This window comes from Hypomesus transpacificus, chromosome 6 (genome assembly GCF_021917145.1).
Source record: "Hypomesus transpacificus isolate Combined female chromosome 6, fHypTra1, whole genome shotgun sequence".
Classification (NCBI taxonomy): domain Eukaryota; kingdom Metazoa; phylum Chordata; class Actinopteri; order Osmeriformes; family Osmeridae; genus Hypomesus; species Hypomesus transpacificus.
In genome coordinates this window covers 5,277,321-5,291,873 of record NC_061065.1, presented here as the reverse complement: position 1 = coordinate 5,291,873, position 14,553 = coordinate 5,277,321, and the positions used below count along the sequence as shown (strand labels likewise).

The 14,553-nt window shown below is 49.3% G+C and overlaps 5 protein-coding genes across 5 annotated transcripts; 2 read left to right on the top strand and 3 right to left on the bottom strand.

Moving 5' to 3' along the window:
* Positions 1-781: 781 nt before the first annotated feature.
* On the bottom strand, positions 782-1,427 carry LOC124468622 (histone H2B). Its single transcript, XM_047021457.1, has one exon. The coding sequence runs from the start codon at positions 1,325-1,327 to the stop codon at positions 953-955; it is 375 nt and encodes a 124-aa protein (XP_046877413.1). The 5' UTR covers positions 1,328-1,427; the 3' UTR covers positions 782-952.
* Positions 1,428-2,445: 1,018 nt separating this feature from the next.
* On the bottom strand, positions 2,446-3,190 carry LOC124468619 (histone H2B). Its single transcript, XM_047021454.1, has one exon. The coding sequence runs from the start codon at positions 2,980-2,982 to the stop codon at positions 2,608-2,610; it is 375 nt and encodes a 124-aa protein (XP_046877410.1). The 5' UTR covers positions 2,983-3,190; the 3' UTR covers positions 2,446-2,607.
* A 52-nt stretch (positions 3,191-3,242) lies between these two features.
* On the bottom strand, positions 3,243-4,378 carry LOC124468625 (histone H4). Its single transcript, XM_047021461.1, has one exon. The coding sequence runs from the start codon at positions 4,100-4,102 to the stop codon at positions 3,791-3,793; it is 312 nt and encodes a 103-aa protein (XP_046877417.1). The 5' UTR covers positions 4,103-4,378; the 3' UTR covers positions 3,243-3,790.
* A 3,351-nt stretch (positions 4,379-7,729) lies between these two features.
* LOC124468613 (histone H1-like) lies at positions 7,730-8,663 on the top strand. Its single transcript, XM_047021447.1, has one exon. It carries the CDS (start codon positions 7,778-7,780, stop codon positions 8,387-8,389), a length of 612 nt encoding a protein of 203 aa, XP_046877403.1. The 5' UTR covers positions 7,730-7,777; the 3' UTR covers positions 8,390-8,663.
* LOC124469024 lies at positions 8,587-14,308 on the top strand. Its single transcript, XM_047022106.1, has 4 exons — positions 8,587-8,631; positions 10,624-11,701; positions 12,005-12,384; positions 12,602-14,308. The coding sequence occupies exons 1-4, from the start codon at positions 8,587-8,589 to the stop codon at positions 14,306-14,308; spliced, it is 3,210 nt and encodes a 1,069-aa protein (XP_046878062.1).
* Positions 14,309-14,553: the final 245 nt, after the last annotated feature.

Here is a 14,553-nt window from a genome sequence, read left to right as displayed (position 1 = left end):
TGGTCTACAATCTACCCAGACGCTCCCACGTTACCCCGCTCCTCATCTCCCTCCACTGGCTACCCATAACGGCCCGCATCAGATTCAAGACCCTGGTACTGACCTTCCGAGCAGTGAACGGAACTGCGCCCGACTACATCAAGTCTCTCCTGCAGCCTTACACCCCCACCCGCCACCTACGGTCTTCTTCAGACAACCGCCTGGTGGTCCCACCTCTCAAGACCGCCCGGTCCCAGCACAAGCTCTTCTCCTGCCTGGCACCCCAGTGGTGGAATCAACTCCCCACCTCCATCAGAGACATGGACTGTCTCTCCACCTTCAAGAGAAGGCTCAAGACGCACTTGTTCCGGGAGTACAATGGTACTTAGGAATGGTTTGCTGAATCCAACGCTAGTTTCCTCAAGGTTCACAATGACTCTTGCTTAGACTGTTGCTCTTGTTGGTTAGTGGTAGCTGATTTAAACTGTTGTATTCTTCTTTTTTAGTTGATCCTATTTGTATTGCTTTCCTACAGGTACACCTGCACTTAGAGATTAATGTTGTGTAATTTTAACTTGTTTAACTACATGCTCTTATGGTTTCTTCCCTTTAGCACTATTTTTTGGTTGTTCACAATATGTACTTCTTGTTTTTGACTACCCGCAATGCTGTGGGGCTATCTTGTTGTTATTATCAGTGACCTATGCACTTTGTGAAGCTCTCTCTTGGAAGTCGCTTTGGACAAAAGCGTCTGCTAAATGAATAAATGTAAATGTAATGGTGAAAAGATTATTTGGCAATGCATTTGTACTGACCAAGAGCTAGGAAACTAATATCTGTTCGCAGATACCATAGCAAGTTGCTTCTGGTCTGTCATACCCTTGAAAGGCGCAAATGGAAATTGGCATTTTAAAGTTGTGTGGGTGGCTCTTAAAAGAGCCTTTGGGGTACAGTGGTGTCATATAGCACCCGTTTACTTAGAGCTGGTGTACTTCGTCACAGCCTTGGTACCTTCGGACACGGCGTGCTTAGCCAGCTCACCGGGAAGCAGCAGGCGGACGGCGGTCTGGATCTCCCTGGAGGTGATAGTTGAACGCTTGTTGTAGTGGGCCAAGCGGGAAGACTCTCCGGCGATACGCTCGAAAATGTCGTTAACAAAGGAATTCATGATTCCCATGGCCTTGGACGATATACCGGTATCGGGGTGGACCTGTTTCAGTACTTTGTACACGTAGATGGCATAGCTCTCTTTCCTTGACTTCCTGCGCTTCTTACCTCCCTTCGCAGCAGTCTTGGAGACGGCTTTCTTGGAGCCCTTCTTGGGCGCTGACTTCGCTGGCTCAGGCATGTTGACGTCTCGTTTCTGTTCAGGAACGAATGAGTTGCAATGCTGTCGCTTCCCCGTATATATGGGGGGTGGGATGCAAAAATTGACGCACACCTCCCGGTACTACGAGGCGTTGACGCAGTGAAACGCGCCCACATTGCTGCGGTCTCCCGGTCGTGTAGATTCACCCTCTACAACATCCGGAAGATCAGGAGATACCTGTCTGAGCACTCCACCCAGCTGCTTGTCCAAGCACTTGTCCTCTCCAAGTTGGACTACTGTAACTCGCTGCTCGCCGGTCTCCCATCATGCGCAACCCGCCCTCTTCAGAGGATTCAGAACGCAGCGGCCCGTCTGGTCTACAATCTACCCAGACGCTCCCACGTTACCCCGCTCCTCATCTCCCTCCACTGGCTACCCATAACGGCCCGCATCAGATTCAAGACCCTGGTACTGACCTTCCGAGCAGTGAACGGAACTGCGCCCGACTACATCAAGTCTCTCCTGCAGCCTTACACCCCCACCCGCCACCTACGGTCTTCTTCAGACAACCGCCTGGTGGTCCCACCTCTCAAGACCGCCCGGTCCCAGCACAAGCTCTTCTCCTGCCTGGCACCCCAGTGGTGGAATCAACTCCCCACCTCCATCAGAGACACGGACTGTCTCTCCACCTTCAAGAGAAGGCTCAAGACGCACTTGTTCCGGGAGTACAATGGTACTTAGGAATGGTTTGCTGAATCCAACGCTAGTTTCCTCAAGGTTCACAATGACTCTTGCTTAGACTGTTGCTCTTGTTGGTTAGTGGTAGCTGATTTAAACTGTTGTATTCTTCTTTTTTAGTTGATCCTATTTGTATTGCTTTCCTACAGGTACACCTGCACTTAGAGATTAATGTTGTGTAATTTTAACTTGTTTAACTACATGCTCTTATGGTTTCTTCCCTTTAGCACTATTTTTTGGTTGTTCACAATATGTACTTCTTGTTTTTGACTACCCGCAATGCTGTGGGGCTATCTTGTTGTTATTATCAGTGACCTATGCACTTTGTGAAGCTCTCTCTTGGAAGTCGCTTTGGACAAATGCTAAATGAATAAATGTAAATGTAATGGTGAAAAGATTATTTGGCAATGCATTTGTACTGACCAAGAGCTAGGAAACTAATATCTGTTCGCAGATACCATAGCAAGTTGCTTCTGGTCTGTCATACCCTTGAAAGGCGCAAATGGAAATTGGCATTTTAAAGTTGTGTGGGTGGCTCTTAAAAGAGCCTTTGGGGTACAGTGGTGTCATATAGCACCCGTTTACTTAGAGCTGGTGTACTTCGTCACAGCCTTGGTACCTTCGGACACGGCGTGCTTAGCCAGCTCACCGGGAAGCAGCAGGCGGACGGCGGTCTGGATCTCCCTGGAGGTGATAGTTGAACGCTTGTTGTAGTGGGCCAAGCGGGAAGACTCTCCGGCGATACGCTCGAAAATGTCGTTAACAAAGGAATTCATGATTCCCATGGCCTTGGACGATATACCGGTATCGGGGTGGACCTGTTTCAGTACTTTGTACACGTAGATGGCATAGCTCTCTTTCCTTGACTTCCTGCGCTTCTTACCTCCCTTCGCAGCAGTCTTGGAGACGGCTTTCTTGGAGCCCTTCTTGGGCGCTGACTTCGCTGGCTCAGGCATGTTGACGTCTCGTTTCTGTTCAGGAACGAATGAGTTGCAATGCTGTCGCTTCCCCGTATATATGGGGGGTGGGATGCAAAAATTGACGCACACCTCCCGGTACTACGAGGCGTTGACGCAGTGAAACGCGCGTGCGCCTGATTATTTGCCTCCTCTACTTCTCTTTTCCCGGTGGATTTTGTTGGCATCCCTCCAGCGCATGCGTGCATCCTTGCGGACGACATGCGCTTGCCACCCAAAAGTATCCATTTTGTTAACCATCAAACGTTTGCCACTGTCTCATGTTTTGTTACGGATCGGTTTCAACCAACGTGTGTTTCCTTTCAAAGGTCAGATAGGGTATTTATATGTCGAACGTGTAGTTAAATTATACACATTTACTAGCTACACTAAATTCTACTGTAAAAACTGCATTGTTCCAATTACTATCATTTGCCACTTCACTCGGAATAGGAGCCTCGTTTAACTGCTGCTCAATGTCGCAAATGCCATCCTTACAAACGAAATCAAGCCTCACTAAACGTGTCCGACCACAATCCTAGCGCTGTACACACTGTGCTCGGTGGCCTAGTCAATGTATTGTGCTCGGGAACTCTACTAGCTCACATCTTGATAACTCATTCCTGATTTATAACGTAATTTCAACCTGACCCACCATTAACCACAGACGACATGTATTGATTAAAACCGAGGGAAAAAATGTATCGTATTCAACCCTGAATTGAATATGGAAGAGTCTTTACAGAGGGTGTGGGTGGCTCTTAAAAGAACCTTTGGGTCAAGTGTCGAAACAGGTCAAAATTGTAGATTAACCGCCGAAACCATACAGAGTACGTCCCTGGCGCTTGAGAGCGTAGACGACGTCCATGGCAGTCACGGTCTTTCTCTTAGCATGCTCGGTGTACGTAACAGCATCACGGATAACATTCTCAAGGAATACCTTCAAAACACCACGAGTCTCTTCGTAGATCAAGCCTGAGATACGTTTCACGCCGCCACGACGAGCAAGGCGACGGATTGCAGGCTTGGTTATGCCCTGGATGTTATCTCTCAACACTTTACGGTGACGCTTAGCGCCTCCCTTGCCGAGTCCTTTACCTCCTTTGCCTCTTCCTGACATGACGTCAAATGCGGTGGTTTGGTGGTTGTAATGAATTGAACACAGACACACCGGCTTTATCTCTCGACGGTACGGACGTGAAGGAACACTGCAAGCGCCATTTTTATAGTCTCTGAGGATTTGCAATGAAAGGGACTATCTCCCAACATGGCCTTCTGTATGCTGACACTATTTGTGTAGCCAACATTCTCAAAGCCATTTTCCAAAGGTAATGAAAGGGATCGCAATAGTCATACAGCGATCGGTCATAACCCCCTGGGAGCCCAGTAAAAGTGGGGTTTTCCCTTACATTTATTTTTGGGGGGTGTAATTTCCTGTTTATTTAGTCTTTAAACATCTTACAATTTAGACTTTTGAAAATGTTCTTTTATTTTGTATAGGTCCACTGTAGTGGACCACGGGATCATTTTTGCGTGAAAAGACAGCCAAACTTGGAGGATAGAACAACTGAACATCGCCCTAGAGTGACAATACATTTACATTTACATGTATTCATTTAGCAGACGCTTTTATCCAAAGCGACTTCCAAGAGAGAGCTTCACAAAGTGCATAGGTCACTGATAATAACAACAAGATAGCCCCACAGCATTGCGGGTAGTCAAAAACAAGTACATATTGTGAACAACCAAAAAATAGTGCTAAAGGGAAGAAACCACAAGAGCATGTAGTTAAACAAGTTAAAATTACACAACATTAATCTCTAAGTGCAGGTGTACCTGTAGGAAAGCAATAAAAATAGGATTAACTAAAAAAGAATACAACAGTTTAAATCAGCTACCACTAACCAACAAGAGCAACAGTCTAAGCAAGAGTCATTGTGAACCTTGAGGAAACTAGTGTTGGGTTCAGCAAACCCTTCCTAAGTAGGCTACCATTGTACTCCCGGAACAAGTGCGTCTTGAGCCTTCTCTTGAAGGTGGAGAGACAGTCCGTGTCTCTGATGGAGGTGGGGAGTTGATTCCACCACTGGGGTGCCAGGCGGGAGAAGAGCTTGTGCTGGGACCGGGCGGTCTTGAGAGGTGGGACCACCAGGCGGTTGTCTGAAGAAGACCGTAGGTGGCGGGTGGGGGTGTAAGGCTGCAGGAGAGACTTGAAGTAGTCGGGCGCAGTCCCGTTCACTGCTCGGAAGGTCAGTACCAGGGTCTTGAATCTGATGCGGGCCGTTATGGGTAGCCATTGGAGGGAGATGAGGAGCGGTGTAACGTGGGAGCGTCTGGGTAGATTGTAGACCAGACGGGCCGCTGCGTTCTGAATTCTCTGAAGAGGGCGGGTTGCGCATGATGGGAGACCGGCGAGCAGCGAGTTGCAGTAGTCCAACTTGGGCTGTAGGGTCATCTTGACAGTCAGGAAGTGTAGGTAGCACAGGTGTGAATCTAATAGGATGAAGAAAAAAACACCTATGAAAACTCATAAACAAGAACAATAATTAAACCTCACGCAAATCAAATTAGATTAAATGTAGTGGTAGTGCATTATTATAAAATTATAGTGTTGACCATACTCATGGAAACAAACGTTGCATTCTTGAGACATTTTTTATGGCATTCATGGCATCACTGTGGAAATCTTAAAATCTTAGAGATAACAGAAACATATAACATAAATAACCCTAACCCTGGTCATAAATACAACCTACTTGCTACTAGATGATGAGAGAGATAAGGATGAGTTTGAGCCTGGGATAGAAGAAGATGTTGGAAGATGATGCAGGAGGCTGAGACGTTACAGACACAGAGACAGACAGACAGGATAAGGAAAGATGTTGCCCTCTTTGGGCGAATTTACCAAAAAGGTTTATTGTCACATTTAAACGTGGGGAGTGATATTTAAAACGTATATTATAAAGTAATTGTAGTAATACAAACATGTAATAATACATATTATAGGCCTATAATATATATATAGGTATTCATATAATCAACTATATTGGAGACAGAGGCTTGCGGGGAATCTGCACCATGTTACAACATATTATTGTGTGTGTGTGTGTGTGTGTGTGTGTGGGGGGGGGGGGGGGGTTGCCACGTTGTAAATAAAAACGGTGGAAAATGCAGCCTTTATTTGTATTATTATTTTTGTTGTTGTTATTATTATTATGTATTTAATCTACATAGTGATTTACATTATGTGGACACATGTAGTTTCTAGAGATATGCATAATAAACCCGTTACAAAATACACACTTTTTTTATGTCGAGGCAGTGCTTAACCTACATCGGCTTCAGCAGACAACTGATCTTTGTATTCTTTAAAAGTCATAAAGGCTCTTGGGGGCTTTGAAGGTGCGTATGGATATCGTTTTAAGACACTTGAGAGTGAGTGTAACGAACTAGGCCTACCCGTTTTTAACTGGCACTTGGGGTTACACATTACAAAGACACATTTCAGTTTGTCTTTGATTTATGCACTGAAACAGACAATTTTGCACGTTGAAATACTCAAATCGTCATGATCCATGTTCTTGTTTCAATTGCAAATGACCAAATGTGAATTTTGATCTTAAAAAAATAACTTACGTTCCACATACATATTTCGAGTAGGAGTAGGCTACCTTGATTTGTTCAGGGTTCCATTTCACACATATTGTCACGCACATTCGTGTATTTAATTCTCCGTCTAATTATTAAAAAGCAGTGAAATATGGTGTTTTCTTCATTCAGAAAGTAAGTATTGAAACTCGTCTCTGCATTCAGAATGTTTTTGGTTTGAACGGTCATCGTGAACTTCAAAGATTAGGCATGGTCTTTTGACACTGTGTCGTGCTATGTCCGTGACAGATAACCATAGTCTTAACTTGACATCACGTATTCACATTTCTACACACTCTCTACTCCTTGCCATTTCATGAGGTGAAATGCTAAGACCACAGGGCGATGTTTGTGTCTCGGGTCCAGGTCGCTGCAGTTGGCGCCTGCCTTGAGAATGACACCACAACTGATAAACATAATGCTGTAGGCTATGGATTATATCCTGCGTTACATGCGTCGCTATTGGTGGCTGTGAGTACACACCATAAGTAATGTTTTCAAAGAAATTAATTGGGTAAAAGGGCTGTATTTGGTGATTTAGCCTTTCTCGGAGAGTGAAAATATAGGTCAAATCATTTGGGGAAGGGAGACAGAATCCACCGATGGCTCGGGACTAGAGACCTGTGTTTTACGCGACTCAGAAGACGCACATTAAAAACCTTTGGCACCCGAATTGGCTAGCCCAAAACTGCAAAGTATATTGCCTGACATCTTGGCCCACTGTGCAACGTGTACTGGTCGGAATAGAATACACTTTTAAACACTTTAGAGGGAAAATGCCATCGGTAAACCCGTGGGCAAAGCCCATTCTCGGAGTTCAACGCTGGCGTGTTGGGACAGTTGCAACTAAAAACAGGAGGCTTCCACTACTAAAACAAGTTTATTATGAGCATTAAGAAGTTTACTTTCTAGCCACCGATGCTTTTGGACAGTTTGTCTATTCCAGCTTCGATTTGTACACCGTTATACACGAGGAGAAAACACAAGAGGCACAGCTTGTCGATTGCAGACTGCGGTCGAGCTGACTAATTGAGTCTACACAGTTCTCATACCGCCTTTAAGGCCAGCCCCCAGCCCGGAGCCGAACACCACTCCCGAGCACAGAAATCAGTGGAGTTTACTCGAGCAATCGGTTCAAACGACAGACATGGCAGAAGTCGCCCCTGCAGCTCCCGCTCCGGCCAAGGCACCCAAGAAGAAGGCAGCAGCTAAGCCCAAGAAAGCGGGACCCAGCGTCAGTGAGCTGATTGTTACGGCTGTGTCCGCCTCCAAGGAACGCAGCGGCGTGTCCCTGGCAGCGCTCAAGAAGGCTCTTTCAGCGGGGGGCTACGATGTAGAGAAGAACAACTCCCGCGTCAAGATCGCCGTCAGGAGTCTGGTTACGAAGGGGACCTTGGTCCAGACCAAGGGAACCGGCGCCTCAGGGTCTTTTAAGATCAACAAGGCCGCCGAGACCAAGGCAAAGAAGCCTGTCAAGAAGGCCGTCACTCCGAAGCCCAAGAAGGTTGTCGCTAAGAAGCCCGCTGCGGCCAAGAAGCCCAAGAAGGCTGTGGCGAAAAAAACGGCACCTGCCAAGAAGTCTCCCAAGAAGGTAAAGAAGCCCGTGGCAGCAAAGAAGACTACCAAGAGCCCCAAAAAGGCCAAGAAGCCTGTGACGCCCAAGAAGGTAGCAGCCAAGAGCCCGAAGAAGACAGTCAAGGCAGCCAAGCCAAAGGCGGCCAAGCCCAAGGCCAAGAAGGCTACACCCAAGAAGAAGTAATTTCTTGAATACGACTTCTACGTGGCAGTTGCATTGCTCAGTTACACATGCAAAAACAAAAGGCTCTTTTAAGAGCCACCAGCTCTTTCCGTTAAAGCGCATTTGCATTTGTTAATTTCCCTCCACAAATACTAGGTGTTTGGCTGAAGCATAACTATTGCTTTGAGTAAATGGGATTATCATACTCTGTCGTTGACATGGGCATCCCTCCGGTCAAACAGGCCACAAGTATTTGTTACATTGTGGGGGAAATCTTCCCCCGCTCATAGACCGCTTTTCATGGTAGCGACTTAAAATAAACAAAGTTTCTGAGTTCCATTGCGTAGTGCTCCGCTCCACAGGGCAGCTCAGCTCAGAGAGCAAACATAGACTTTATATTTTATATATTATATTATATATTAATCAGCAAATGAATGAAGATCAAAATGTATCTGCATGCATGGGCGTCGCCATAATGTACCTTGGGGGGGTCACGTCTGGCTTGGTCCTAACCAGACCCTCTTACATTTCATTTGTACAGAGGGTCTGGGATCTCTCGATTGACAAACGTTAACTTCCTTGAAGGCGGGTCCTCTGTTGAAGTTTAAAACTATTGGATCCGCCCAGAGCCACTCAGATTTGCCTTAACTAATCGCAAGCGTTCGACTTAGCCAACTCCTTCACCACTACTGTAACGGAGCTAGCTGCCATAGCTGGAAAATCAAACGTTTCCCGAACCCCGTGGGGAGGAGGGCCACAACATCATGGCCACCAACAAAACTCAGCAAGGAATGTTCTTGCTCCGGCTTTAACCTATATTCGGCAGCGTTGCCACAACCGTAGAATAGTTTGCTCGCATCTTTCTCCGCCGCCATTATTGAACTACTCAAACAAGTGCACGACATTAACGTCATCGTTCTCAGCCACTCCCTCTGTTCGCTGATTGGACCTACAAAAAATGTGTTTCTGGAAACCGACATCAGAGCCTAGCTCCCAGACCTAGTACAGAAGCAAAATCCAAATTGAGCGGAAGTACGTAGGAGGGCAGAGCCAGGCTAGGTCACGTCCCCCTCACTTAAAAAAAACAAAACACATTTGCGATCAAAATATTAGTGCAGGGGTGGGGAGCGCTCGTACTGTCGTTGCCAACAATTTGTGTTGGAATTAAAGCCATTTTAGCAGAACCGCGTTGTCCGCTTTCCATCAAAAGTAATTGGGTGTGCTAGGCAACACCTGAACACACTGTGAGAAGATTTGAGAGCTAGCTACAATTAGCCTACCATTTATTTTCATTTACATAATGAAAAGAGCTAAAAATGCTATACAATAAACAACTTACTAACCTCGACCGTTCGATTAGTGAGTAGTTATTATTTAGCCATTACAAGTGGAACAGCATTTGTTGATTTCTTAATCTGGGTCTAAAATATGTAATGTTTTTGGCCGTGTTCAGACCTAGGCGTCTGTTTCAGGCAGAAAGAGATGACAAGGATGTTTTTTTTTTAGTAGCTAAAAAATAAATTAATCATCGCCTACTACCCCTTCTGGGGCTTAGGCCGCAAACAAGAGTTCTCCAAGCATCTCGGTCCTGAGCCAACATCTCAAGCTGTCCCCCAGTGATGATGATGACAAAATAAATTGCTGGTGTTTTTTTTATTGCGATAACAACCGTGAGATAATCTGGAGTTAACCTTAGCTAACATGCTAGTTGCTAGAATTGTCTTCCAAATTAAACAGGGTTGCTCAACTTGTGATTTTGGAAATATGCAGAATTTCCTTGCTACATGTTAGTCTGTAACATGAAGTCAAAACTGTCAAACCATTAAAACCATACCCTCAGGATGTTATCTAATGAGACAAGAGACACGTCCTTCTCTCCATATTAGTATGCTGCCTATGCATTATAAATTTGGTATTGGTAAATGGAGTATATGGCTGATACTTTTTGGGGCTTTGCTATTTAGGGAAACTGATTCAACCACCTAAACCATGTTTTTTCTGAAAGCTTACATCCTAAGGATGTGATCTGTGGAAAAGACTAGCCTACAGGTTCTATTTCGTGGAGCTCCGCCCCATAGGGGAGCTCTGCTCCTAATGGTTTACCCGCTGCCTAGTGCAGCCAATGACTGAAGATCAAAATGTATCCGCACCTATCACTCACACAGGTGCCCTATATAAGGGGGTGACAGCCGTCACTCATCCTCCCAAAAAAGCTCTCCGTTTCGGAGAGGCGGCTGCGCTTTGATTTTTTCCAGGTGGAAGAGCCCCTTGAAGATGTGGTCTCGGCCCTGATCTCCGACGAGGAGAGTTCGGAGTTTGAGGACCACCTCGAGGCGGCAAATGAGGCGCAACCGTCTAGTAGGGACCCTCCTGTGGAGGTTATCCTGAAGAACGTGTTGCGCACAGCCCCCCTGTCCTTTCCTGATGTGGAAGGGCGGGCGCTGAGTTCAATTTCGGAGGATGACGAGGAGCCGGCTCCCGGCCCTACTGTCACTTCTGCACTGTCTCGAAGGGCGGATTTCCCTGCAATCATTAAGAAAGCAGCGGAGATCATGGGCGTTCCGCTGCCGGCCTCTCCTCCTGTGGAGGAAGAGGACCCGTGGGAGGTTGGCCCCCATGCAAAACGCATGAAGACGTCAAAACCCCTGTGCCCCACTATGCCAAAGCTGGCTGATTACGTGCAGGGCTCCTGGGAAGCGCCTTTGATGGCTAACGCGCCAGTCAAAGCGCTGCTCCCTTTCACGAGGGTGACCGGGCTGGGAGAGGCGGTTAAGACCGGCCCCCCGCCCTTGGAACCGTCCCTCGCGGCATACCTGGTTCCAGGGGCCAGCGCGTGGATGACGACTAAGAAGGCAAACCTGCCGTCCTCCCGTGACAAGCTTACTGCCTCTCTGGCAGACAAAGCTTATGTCTGGGGTGCGCAGGCAGCGGCAGCCTCCGGCAACGCCGCCCTTTTAACGGCGGCGGTCTCAAAGCTCTCGACGGAGAAACCTGAGGGCCTGTCGCCGGAGGAGACGTCGTGGGTGGCCAGGATGGCGTCCGCGGCGCTCCACCTGAATCAGGGGGCGGCCATTTGTGCAGGCAGAGCAATGGGCAACAGCCTTGTTGTTCATCACCACCTCTGGCTGTCCCTGACGGCCATGAGAGAGGCGGACAAGTCTGCCCTGCTGAATGCCCCGGTGACGGGCGAGGGCCTGTTCGGACCGGCTGTGGCTGCAGCGTCCGAACGCTTCTCGCGCCTGGAGGAGGAGAGGAAGCACCTGCTGGGGCATATGCCCCTGCAGAAAAAGGCTAACGCTGCTCCCTTCTCTATCCCTGCAGGTGCCACACAAGGTAGAAGGAAACGAGCTCGCCGTCCGGTGGCACGAGCGGCCACTGCGACGCAGGCTGCTCCTCCCGCGACACCTGTTCCACCTTTGGCTGTTCCCCCCGAGAGAGCGGGTTACAGCCGTCCGCCTAATCCCAGCTGGCGTGGTGGCGGAGGTGGGAAAAAGAGGAGGGCGTGACTGGCGGCGGGGACCGAGGCTTCGGTTCCCACCCCTGTTTGTAGGGATGAAATAAAGAGGCTTGGACCTCCGCTTTACTCTTTCCCAGAAAGACAAGTGTTCCATCCAGTGCCTCTTGCAATCTCGACAGTTACTGAGCTGAGCACTCGTACTGTTGTCGAGCGGAGTAATGAGTTGGTTTCGGTTCGCGAGTTTCCAACTACTAGCGATGCCAAACCATCGGGCACGTACATAGCGGAGTCTGGCCCAGCTAGCAAGCGTGTGGCCAGACCGCTAGCCGCCCCCATGCGCCATAACACAGCGTGTGACTCTGTTATCACGTTACATGAGCCACCGCTGCAACGTTACGCGCAGATCTCTGGTCGCGCTGTGAGTCTTCTCGAGGATCATAATGAGGACAGCACTCAGGCCTCTTTTGGCCTTGAGACGCTGCTCCAGCCCTTTCGAGTTGACCCCGCCTTGGGCTGTGTCGCCGAGTCGGTGCACAGCGGCGGCTGGGGTCAGACGAGAGTACGGCCGTTTCCTGTCTGCGGCTCCGCAGCTGAACGCACGCCCGCTCTCTCTGCATTATGCAGAGTGGCGAGAGTCATGCTCACTGTCAGGCTGGCTAGACAGGATACTGAGAGAGGGTTATACCATCCAGTTCATGCGCACTCCTCCTCCTTTCAGAGGAGTGAGGGAGACACGCTTGTCCTGTCCGCTGAAAGCGCTCGCACTTCGGAAAGAGATAGCAAGCTTGCTGACCAAAGGGACGGTGATCCCTGTCCCCAGAGATCAAGAGAACTCGGGTCTCTACTCCCCTTATTTTTTGGTTCCCAAGAAAAACGGGCAGATGAGACCGATTTTAGATCTGAGGGTGCTCAACGAGAGTGTGGCCAAACGGCCCTTTCGCATGCTGACGATAAAGCGTTTGCTGACTTGTGTGCAGCGGAACGACTTTGGGATCAGCATAGATCTGAAGGACGCGTATTTCCATGTGCCTATCAAACTGAAGCACAGGAGATTTCTGCGTTTTGCCTTCGAGGGGAAGAAGTACGAGTACACGCGCCTGCCGTTTGGGTACGCGCTGGCTCCTCGAACTTTCTCCAAGTGCGTGGAAGCAGCTCTAGAACCGTTACGGCGGAGGGGTATACGCATTCTGGCGTACCTCGACGACCTGTTAGTTCTGGCTCAGTCTCCGGACAGAGCTATCCAGGACGCGATCTCACTGGTGACTCAGCTCAGCCAGTTGGGGTTCGCGGTCAACTGGGAGAAGAGCGCTCCATGGCCCGCTCAGCAGTTTACCTACCTAGGTATCCATTTGGACACTGTTGGGATGAGAGCCAGACTGTCGGCACCACGGAGAGAGGCTATTTCGATAGCTCTCCGTGCGTTCCGGGTCTCACGCACAGTCACCGCACTGTCGGTGATGTCCCTGTTGGGGTTGATGGCGGCGGCTCATGTAGTAGTGCCATTGGGCCTGTTATACATGCGCAAGCTGCAGAGATGGTTCGCTCAGCTGCGGTTGGATCCGGTGCGACACCGCCGCAGACTGCTAGTGATACCGAGATCAGTCAAAGCCGATCTGAGCCATTGGAGAGACCCGCGTGTCTTGACGCGCGGAGTCGACATGGGCAGAGTGACATCTCTCTACCCGGTCTTTACGGACGCGTCCTTGACCGGGTGGGGTGGAGTATGTCAGGCGGGCTCAATAGGAGGAAGATGGGAACCGTCAGAGACGCGTCACATCAACCTCCTGGAGCTCGAAGCGGTTCGACTGACTCTGTGCCATTTCGCGCTGGTGTTGAAGGATCAAGACGTTCTCGTCAGATCCGACAACAGGGCGACGGTGGCTTACATCAACAGACAGGGAGGGGTGCGCTCTCCATCTCTTCATCGCTTAGCGGAGGAAGTGTGGACTTGGGCTTTCACGCACCTGCGCTCCCTGAGAGCTCAGCACATTCAAGGTCTGCTCAACGAAGGAGCGGACCTGATGTCAAGGGGCGGCCCGAGAGAGGACGAGTGGAGGTTGAAACCGTCCATCGTTTCTCTGATCTGGGCACGCTTCGGCCGAGCACAGGTGGATCTGTTTGCGTCACGAGCCAACACACAGTGTCCTCTATGGTTCTCGCTGCGCACACAGGACAGACCTCCGCTGGGAGTCGATGCGTTCGCGCACCGTTCCTGGCCGAGAGGTCTACTGTACGCATTTCCACCTCTGGCCTCCATCCTTTCCTTGCTGGCTCGGGTGAGGTCGGAGGGGCTGTCGGTCATTCTGATAGCCCCCGATCGCCCCGGAGCCCCGTGGTTCCCGGAACTGATGGGGATGATGGTAGGCGGGCCTTGGCCCATACCTCACCAGATGGATGCGCTCTCTCAGGCCGGAGGCCTGGTGAAGAGCCCTCCAGTGATCGGAGGCCCACTTATGGCCTGGCTACTGAGAGGGAGCTCTTAGAGCGCAGGGGTCTGTCTGATGCTGTCATTCAGACCATTCTGGGTGCGCGCGCACAATCTACTGCTAGAGGGTACGCGTCGCGCTGGCAAGCCTTTGCACAATGGTGTGGAAAACGGAACCTTGACCCGGTCTCATGTCCGGTCGAAATGTTCTTGTGTTTCTTACAATCGTTGTTTGACGAGGGCTTAGCCGCGAGCACTGTGCGTGTTTACGCGGCTGCCATTTCGGCATGTCACGAAGGGTTC